General features: G+C 21.6%; 1 protein-coding gene across 1 annotated transcript; it reads right to left on the reverse strand.

Annotated features, from left to right (window-relative positions):
* Positions 1-8165: 8165 nt before the first annotated feature.
* Positions 8166-9039, reverse strand: LOC115895806 (40S ribosomal protein S2-like). The gene is made up of 2 exons (XM_030926393.1): positions 9011-9039; positions 8166-8910 (listed from the first exon to the last, which is right to left on the reverse strand). Exons 1-2 carry the CDS (start codon positions 9037-9039, stop codon positions 8166-8168), a joined length of 774 nt encoding a protein of 257 aa, XP_030782253.1.
* Positions 9040-12160: the final 3121 nt, after the last annotated feature.

A 12160-nucleotide genomic window follows, 5' to 3' on the forward strand; every position in this document is an offset into this window, starting at 1 on the left:
CTATTATGTCTAAATATTGTACCTATATCTATTATGTCTATATTTTATACCTATATCTATTATAACTATTATGTCTTAATTTTATAACTATATCTGATATAGCTATTATGTCTATATTTTATACCTATATCTATTATGTCTCTATTTTATACCTATGTCTATCATTTCTATATTTTATACCTATATCTATTATATCTATTATTTCTAAATATTGTACCTATCTCTATTATGTCTATATTTTATACCTATATCTATTATAACTATTATGTCTATATTTTATAACTATATCTGTTATAGCTAATATGTCTATATTTTATACCTATATCTATTATATCTATTTTGTCTATATTTTATACCTATATCTTTCATATCTATTATGTCTGCATTTTATACCTATATATATCATATCTATTTTGTGTATTATTTTATACCTATATCTATTATATCTATTATGTCTGTATTTCATACCTATATCTATTATATCTATCATGTCTATATTTCATATCTACATCTATTATATCTATTATGTCTATATTTTATACCTATATCTATTACGTCTATATTTTATAAATATAACTATTATATCTATTGTGTCTCTATTTCATACCTATATCTATTATGTCTCTTTTTTATTACTATATCTATTATTTCTATATTTTATACCTATATCTATTATATCTATTATGTCTGTATTTTATACCAATATCTATTATATCTATTATGTCTATATTTTACACCTATATCTATTATATCTATTATGTCTATATTTTATGCCTGTATCTATTATATCTATTATATCTATATTTTACACTTATATCTATTATAACCATATTTTATAACTATATTCATTATATCTATATTTTTTACCTATATCCATTATATCTATTATATTTATGTTTTATAATTATATCTATTATATCCATATTTTTTACCTATATCTATTATATCTATTGTCTGTATTTTATACCTGTATCTATTATATCTATTTTTGATACGTATATATATTATATCTATTATATCTATGTTTTATACCTATATCTAAAATAACTATCACGTGTCAATTTTATAACTATATCTATTATATCTATTATGTCTCTATTTTATACCTATATCTATTATGTCCATATTTTATACCTATATCTATTATATCTATTATGTGTATATTTTATATCTATATCTATTGTATCTATTATGTCTGTGTTTTATACCTGTATCTATTATATCTATTATGTCTATATTTTATACCTATTTCTATTATATCTATTATGTCTATATTTTATACCTCTATCTATTATATCTATTATGCCGGTATTTTATAACTATATCTATTATATCTATTATGTCTATATTTTATACCTGTATCTATTATGTCTATTATGTCTATATTTTATTCCTGTATCTATTATATCTATTATGTCTATATTTTATACCTATATATATTAAGTCTATATTTTATACCTATATTGATTATATGTATTATGTCTATATTATATAACTATATCTCTTATGTCTCTATTTTATACCTCTATTATATCTATTATGTGTATATTTTATACCTATACCTATTATATCCATTATGTCTATATTTCATACCTATATCTATTATAACCATTATATCTATTCTGTGTACCTATATCTATTATGTCAATATTTTATACCTATATCTATTATAATAATTATGTCTATATTTGATAACTATATCTATTATATCTATTATGTCTATATTTTATACCTGTATCTGTTATATCTCTTATATCTATATTTTATACCTATATCTATTATATCTATTATGTCTATATTTTATACCTATATCTATTATATCTACTATGTCTATATTTTACACCTATATCTATTATATCTATTACGTCTATATTTTATACCCATCTCTATTATGTCTATTATGTTTATATTTTATACCTATATCTATTATGTGTATGTCTATATTTTATACCTATATCTATTTTGTGTATATTTTATACCTATGTCTATTATGTCTATATTTTATACAAATATCTATTTTATCTATTACGTCTGTATTTTATACCTATATCTATTTTATCTATTATGTCTATATTTTATACCTATATCTATTAAATCTATTATGTCTATATTTTATACCTATATCTATTATGTCTGTATTTTATACTTATATCTCTTATATCTATTATGTCTGTATTTTATAACTATATATATTATATCTATTATGTCTATATTTTATACCTATAACTAATATATCTATTTTGTCTATATTTTATACCTATATCTACTATATCTATTATGTTTATATTTTATACCTATTATTATTATATCTAATATGTCGATATTTTATACCAATATCTATTATATCTATATTTTATATCTATATCTATTATGACTTTATTTTATACCTATAACTATTATATCTATTTTGTCTATATTTTATACCTATATCTATTGTATCTCAATGTCTGTATTTTATACGTGTATCTATTGTGTCTATATTTTATACCTATATCCATTATATATATTTTGTCTATATTTTATACCTATATCTATTATATCACTTATGTCTGTATTTTATACCTATATTTATTATATTTATTTTGTCTATATTTTTTACCTTTATATATTATATCTATTATGTCTATATTTTTTACCTATATCTATTATATCTATTATGTCTATATTTTATACCTATATCTATTATATCTATTATGTCTATATTTTATACCTATATCTGTTATATCTATAATGTCTATTTTTTATACCTGTATGTATTATATCTTTATTTCATACCTATATATGTATCTATTGTGTCTATATTTCATAGCTATATCTATTATATCTATATTTTATACCTATATATATCTATTATAGCTATATTTTGTATCTATATCTATTATATATTCTATCCATAATTTATAACTATACCTATTATATCTATTATATCTATATTTTATACCTATATCTATTATATCTATATTTTATAAGTGTATCTATTATATCTATTTTTTATACCTATATCTATTATATCTATTATGTCTATATTTTATACCTATTTCTATTATATCTTTTTGTCTGTATTTTACAGCTATATCTATTATATCTATATTTTATACCTGTATCTGTTATATCTATTATGTCTATGTTTTATAGCTATATCTATTATATCTATTATGTCTATATTTTATACCTATTTCTATTATATCTATTATGTCTGTATTTTATGCCTATATCTATCATATCTATTATGTCTATATTTTATTCCTATATATATCATATCTATTATGTCTATATTTTATACATATATTTATTATATCCATTATGTATGTATTTCATACCTATATTTATTATATCTAATATGTCTATATTTTATATGTATACCTATTATGTCTATATTTTATACCTATATCTGTTATATCCATTATGTCTACATATTATACCTACATCTATTATGTCTACATTTTATACCTATATCTATTATATCAGTCTATATTTTATACCTATATCTGTTATATCTAGTATGGCTATATTTGATACCTATATCTATTATATCTATTATGTCTATATTTTATACCTATATCTATTATGTCTATTATGTCTCTATTTTATTACCGTATCTATTATTTTTATTATGTCTATATTTAATACTTGTATGTATGATATCTACTATGTCTATATTTTATATCTCCATCTATTATAACTATTATGTATATATTTTATGCCTATATCTATTATATCAATTATGACAAAGTTTTATACCTATATATTATGTCTATATTTTACACCTATATGTATTATTTCTATTTTGTCTATATTTTATACCTTTATCTATTATATCTGTATTTTACACCTATATCTGTTATAGCTATTATATCTACATATTTATCTATATCTATTATATCTACATTTTATACCTATATCCATTATATATATTGTATTTATATTTTATACTTGTATCTATCATATATATTATATCTATATTTTATACCTATATCTATTGTATCTATATTTTATGCCAATATCCATTATACCTATTATGTCCATATTTTATACCTGCATTTATTGTATCTATTATGTCTACATTTTATACCTATATCTATTATATCGAATATATCTGTATGTTATATCTACATTTATTATACGTATTCTCTCTATATTTTATACGTATATCTATTACATCTATTATGTCTATATTTTATACCTATATGTCTTATATCTATTATGTCTATCTTTTATACCGGTATCTATTATATCTATTATGTCTGTCTTTTATGCCTATATCTATTATATCTATTATGTCTATATATGATACCTATATCTATTATATCTCTTATGTCTATATTTTATACCTATATCTGTTATATCTATTATGTCTATATTTTATACCTATATGTATTATATTTATTTTGTCTATATTTTATACCTATATCTATTATATCTATTAAGTCTATATTTTATACTTATATATATTATATCTATTATGTCTATATTTTATACCTATATCTATTATATCTATTAAGTCTATATTTTATACTTATATATATTATATCTATTATGTCTATATTTTATACCTATATCTATTATCACTATTATGTCTATATTTTATAACTATATCTCTTATATCTATTATGTGTATATTTTATATCTATATCTATTATATCTATTATGTCTGTGTTTTATACCCATATCTATAATATCTATCACGTCTAAATTTTATAACTATATCTATTATATCTATTATGTCTCTATTTTATACCTATATCTATTATGTCTATATTTTATACCTATATCTATTATATCTATTATGTGTATATTTAATATCTATATCTATTATATCTATTATGTCTGTGTTTTTTACCTATATCTATTATATCTATTATGTCTATATTTATACCTATTTCTATTATATCTATTATGTCTATATTTTATACCTCTATCTATTATATCTATTATGCCGGTATTTTATACCTATATCTATTATATCTATTATGTCTATATTTTATACCTGTATTATTATGTCTATTATGTCTATATTTTATTCCTATATATATTATATCTATTATGTCTATATTTTATACCTATATATATTAAGTCTATATTTTATACCTATATATATTAAGTCTATATTTTATACCTATATCTATTTTGTGTATATTTTATACCTATGTCTATTATGTCTATATTTTATACAAATATCTATTTTATCTATTATGTCTGTATTTTATACCTATATCTATTTTAACTATTATGTCTATATTTTATACCTATGTCTATTAAATCTATTATGTCTATATTTTATACCTATATCTATTATGTCTGTATTTTATACCTATAGCTATTATACCTACTGTATCTATTATGTCTATATTTTGTACCTGTATCTATTATACCTATTTTATCTATATTTTATACCTATATCCATTGTATCTTTTATGTCTCTATTTTATACCTATATCTGTTATATCTATTATGTCTATATTTCATACCTATATCTTTTATATATATTATGTCTATATTTTATACCTATATCTATTATATCTATTTTGTCTTTATTTTATACGTATATCTATTATGTCTGTATTTTATACTTATATCTCTTATATCTATTATGTCTGTATTTTATACCTATATATATTATATCTATTATGTCTATATTTTATACCTATAACTATTATATCTATTTTGTTTATATTTTATACCTATATCTATTATATCTATTTTGTTTATATTTTATACCTATAATTATTATATCTAATATGTCTATATTTTATACCTATATCTATTATATCTATATTTTATATCTATATCTATTGTGTCTTTATTTTATACCTATAACTATTATATCTATTATGTCTATATTTTGTACCTGTATCTATTATATCTATTATGTCTATATTTTATACCTATAATTATTATATCTAATATTTCTATATTTTATACCTGTCTATTATGTCTATATTTTATATCAACATCTATTATATCTATTATGTCTATATTTTATACCTATATCTATTGTATCTATTATTTCTATATCTTATACCTATATCTATTATATCTATTATGTGTATATTTTATACCTATATCTTTTATATCTATTTTGTCTGTATTTTATACCTATTTCAATTATGTCTATATTTTATTCCTTTATCTATTATATCTATTATGTCTATATTTTACACCTATATCTATTATATATATTATGTCTATATTTTATACCTATATCTATTATATCTATTATGTCTGTATTTTATACCTATATTTATTATATCGATTATGTCTATATCTTATACCTATATCTATTATATCTATTATGTCCATATATTATACCTATATCTATTATATCTATTATGTCTATATTTTATACCTATATCTTTTATACCTATTTTGTCTATATTTTATTCCTATTTCAATTATGTCTATATTTTATTCCTATATCGATTATATGTATTATGTCTACATTTTATAGCTATATCTATTATATCTATTATGTCTATATTTCATACCTATATCTGTTATAACCATTATGTCTATATTTTATACCTATATCTATTATGTCTATATTTTATACCTATATCTATTATAATTATTATGTCTATATTTGATCCGTATATCTATTTTATCTATTATGTCTATATTTTATACCTATATCTATAATGTCTATATTTTATACCTATATCTATTATATCTAATATGTCTGTATATTATACCTATATCTATTATATCTATTATGTCTATATTTTATACGTATATCTATTATATCTACTATGTCTATATTTTACGCCTATATCTATTATATCTATTACGTCTATATTTTATACCCATCTCTATTATATCTATTATGTGTATATTTTTTACCTATATCTATTATATCTCTGTCTATATTTTATACCTATATCTACTATGTCTATATTTTATACCGATATCTATTATGTCTATATTTCATACCTATATTGATCATACCTATGATGTCTATATTTCATACCTATATCTATTATAACCATTATGTCTGTATTTTATACCTGTATCTATTATGTCTACATTTTATACCTATATCTATTATAAATATTATGTCTATATTTGATACGTATATATATTATATCTATTATGTCTATATTTTATACCTATTTCTATTATATCTATTATGTCTATATTTTATACCTATATCTATAATGTCTATATTTTATACCTATATCTGTTATATCTATTATGTCTATATTTTTTACCTATATCTATTATATCTATTGTGTCTGTATTTTATACGTATATCTCTTATATCCATTATGTCTATATTTTATACCTATGTGCATTATATCTACTATGACTATATTTTACGCCTATATCTATTATATCTGTTATGTCTATATTTTATACCTATATCTATTATATCTGTTATGGCTAGATACTATACCTATATCTATTATGTCTATATTTCGTACCTATATCTATTATAAACATTATGTCTATACTTTGTACCTATATCTATTATGTCAATATTTTATACCTATATCTATTATAATTATTTTGTCTATATTTGATACCTATATCTATTATATCTATTATGTCTATATTTTATACTTATTTCTATTATGTCTATATTTAATACCTATAACTATTATGTCTATATTTTATACCTATATTATATCTATTATGTCTATATTTTATACCTCTATCTATTATATCCATTATGTCTATGTTTTATAACTTTATCTATTAAATATATTATGTCTATATTTTACACCGATATGTATTATGTCTATATTTTATACCTATATCTATTATATCTATTATGTCTATATTTTATAACTATATCTATTAAATCTATTATGTCTATATTTTATACCTATATCTATTATGTCTCTATTTTATACCTATATTTATTATATCTATTATGTCTATATTTTATACCTATATCTATTAAATCTATTTTGTCTATATTTTATATCTATGTCTATTATGTCTATATTTTATACCTATATTATATCTATTATGTCTATATTTTATGCCTATAATTATTATATCTAATATGTCTATATTTTATACCTATATCTATTATGTCTTTATTTTATATCTATATCTGTTGTATCTGTCTATATTTTATACCTATATCTGTTGTATCTATTATGTCTATATCTTTTTTTTTTTTTAACAGGCTTAATTCACTTTATTTTTCTTGTATGAAAAGCCTATGTTGTAGCCACAGCTGGAGCCTGGTTCCGCTGCACGGAGACTCTGGTGTGGGTCTTGACAAGGTGGTCAGTGAATTCCTGATAGGTAGACTTGGTAAACACAGTCTCCTTCCACAGGTCAGGGGTCAGGTAGCTGTAGGTCTTAGAGATGGCATCAAAGGTGGCCTTGGCGAATTTGCCCAGGGTGGCAGTGCAGCCCCGGGCTGAGGTGTAGCAGTCATCAATACCAGCCATCATGAGCAGCTTCTTGGGCACAGGCGCTGAGACGATGCCAGTGCCCCTGGGTGCAGGGATGAGGCGCACCAGCACAGAGCCACAGCGGCCTGTCACCTTGCAAGGGACGGGGTGGGGCTTGCCGATCTTGTTCCCCCAGTAGCCTCTGCGCACCGGGACAATGGAGAGTTTGGCCAGGATGATGGCCCCACGGATGGCGGTGGCCACCTCCTTGGAGCACTTAACACCCAGGCCGACGTGGCCATTGTAGTCCCCGATAGCAACAAACGCCTTGAACCTGGTGCGCTGACCAGCACGGGTCTGCTTCTGCACCGGCATAATCTTCAAAACCTCATCTTTGAGAGAGGCCCCCAAGAAAAAGTCAACGATCTCAGATTCCTTAATGGGCAGAGAGAAGAGGTAGATCTCCTCCAGGGACTTGATCTTCATGTCCTTGACCAAGCGGCCCAGCTTGGTGACGGGCATCCACTGCTTATCCTCGGCCTTGCCTCCGCGAGCTCCGCGGCCTCGGCCCCGACCCCGTCCACGGCCAAGACCCCGCCCCGGATGCCACTGCCGAAACCTCCGCGGAAGACACCGCGGTTCCCCATCTCAGGGCCACCAGGGCCTCCGGACCACCCCGCTGCACCGGCGTCATCCGCCATTTGGTGTTTTCTCAGAGAAGAAGCTTATGTCTATATCTTATACCTATATCCATTATATCTATTATGTCTATATTTTATACCTATATCTATTATATCTATTATGTCTAAATATTATACCTATATCTATTATGTCTATATTTTATACGAATATCTATTATGTCTATATTTCATACCTACATCTATTATATCTATTATGTCTATATTTTATACCTATATCTATTATGTCTATTATGTCTATATTTTATACCTATGTCTTTTATGTCTATATTTTATACCTATATCTATTTTATCTATTACGTCTGTATTCCATACCTATATCTAGTATGTCTATTATGCCTATATTTTATACCTATGTCTATTGTATCTATTATGTCTATATATTATACTTATATCTTTTGTATCTATTATGTCTATATTTTATACCGATATCTATTATACCTATTATGTCTCTACTTTATACCTATATCTATTATGTCTATATTTTATACCTGTATCGATTATATTTATTATGTCTATATTTTATACCTATATCTATTATATCACTTATGTCTATATTTTATAAGTATATCTATTATATCTTTATCTTATACCTATATCTATTATATGTATTGTGTGTATATTTCCTACCTATATCTATCAAATCTATTATGTCTCTATTTTATACCTTTATTTGTTATATCTTTTATGTCTATATTTTATATGTATATCTATTATGTCTATTATGTGTATATTTCATGACTTTATCTAATATATCTATTATGTCTGTATTGTATTCCTATATATATTATTTCTATTATGTCTATATTTGATACCTATATCTATTATATCTATTATGTGTATATTTTATACCTGTATCTATTATATCTATTATATCTATATTTTATACCTATATCTATTATAACTATATTTTATACCGATATCTATTATATGTATATTTTATACCTTTATTATATCTAGTGTATTTATATTTTATAACTATATCTATTATATCTATATTTTATACCTATATCTATTACATCTTTTATGTCTCTATATTATTCCTATATCTATAATATCTATGATGTCTGTATTTCATACCTATATCTATTATATCTATTATGGCTATATTTTATACCTATATCTAATATATCTATTATGTCTATATTTCATAACTGTATCTATTATTTTATGTGTATATTTTAAAGGTATATCTATTATGTCTGTATTTTATACCTTTATATATTATATCTATTATGTCTATATTTTATACCTATGTCTTTTATGTCTATATTGTATACCTATATCTATTATGTCTCTTATGTCTATATTGTATACCTATATCTATTATATCTATTATGTCTGTATTTTATACCTATATCTATTATATCTATTATGTCTATATTTCATAACTATATCTCTTATATATATGATGTATATATTTTATACCTATATCGATTATGTCTATATTTTATAACTCTCTCTTTTCTATCTATTATATCTATATTTTATATCTATATCTATTACGTCTATATTTTATACCTATATCTATTATATCGATGATGTCTATATTTTATACGTATATGTATTATATCTCTTATGTCTATATTTTATCCCTATATCTATTATATCTATTATGTCTACATTTTATACCTGTATCTATTATATCTATTATGTGTATATTTAATACTTATATCTATTATATCTATTATGTCTGTATTTTATATCTATATCTATTATGTCTATATTTTATACCTGTATCTATTATATCTATTATGTCTATATTCTATACGTATATCTATTATATATATTACATATATTCTATAGGTATATCTATTATATATATTGTCTATGTATTATACCTATATCTATTATATCTATTATGTATATATTTTGTACCTATATCTATTATATCTATTATGTCTATATTTTATACCTATGTCTATTATGTCTATTATATCTATATTTTATACCTATATCTATCAAATATATTATGTTTCTATTTTATATCTATATTTGTTATATCTATTATGTATCTATTTTATTCCTTTATCTATTATATCTATTAAATCTATATTTTATACCTATATCTATTATATCTATATTTTATACGTATATCTATTATATCTATTTTATCTATATTTTCTACCTATATCTATTATATCTATATTTTACTCCTGTATCTATTATATCTATTATGTCTATATTTTATAACTATATCTCTTATATCTATTATGTATATATGTGTATATTATATCTATTATATCTATCATATGTATTATGTCTATGTTTTACCTATATCTATACCTATATACCTGTATCTATTATATCTATTATATCTATTATATCTATATTTTATACATATATCTATTATATCCATATTTTGTACCTGTATTTATTATATCTATTATGTCTATATTTCATACCTATATCTATCATATCTATTATGTCTACATTTTATATCTATATCTATTATGTCTACATTTTATACATATATCTATTATATCAACTATGTGTATATTTTATATGTATATATATTATGTCTACATGTTATACCTATATCTATTATATCTATTACGTCTATGTTTTATTCCTATATCTATTATATCTCTAATGTCTATATTTTATACTTTTATCTATTATAACCATATTTTATATCTATATATATCTATATTTTATACCTATATATAGTATCTATTATGTCTATATTTTATACCTCTCTTATATCTATTATATCTATATTTTATACCTATATCGATTATGTCTATTATTTCTGTACCTGTATTTATTATATCTCTTATGTATATATTATAGACCTATATCTATTATGTCTCTATTTTACCTAGATCTACTATGCCCATATTTCATAACTATATCTATTATATCTATTTTGTCTGTATTTTTTTCCTATATCTATTATATCTATTATGGCTATATTTTGCAACTATATCCATTATATCTGTTATATCTATATTTTATACCTATAGCTTTTACACCTATTTTTTATAACTATATCTATTATATCTATTATATTTCTAATTTATAATTATATGTATTATATCTACATTTTATACCTATATCTATTATATCTATTATATCTATATTTCATACCTATATCTATTATATTTACATTTTATA

Source organism: Rhinopithecus roxellana, unplaced genomic scaffold (genome assembly GCF_007565055.1).
Source record: "Rhinopithecus roxellana isolate Shanxi Qingling unplaced genomic scaffold, ASM756505v1 contig2712, whole genome shotgun sequence".
Lineage (NCBI taxonomy): Eukaryota > Metazoa > Chordata > Mammalia > Primates > Cercopithecidae > Rhinopithecus > Rhinopithecus roxellana.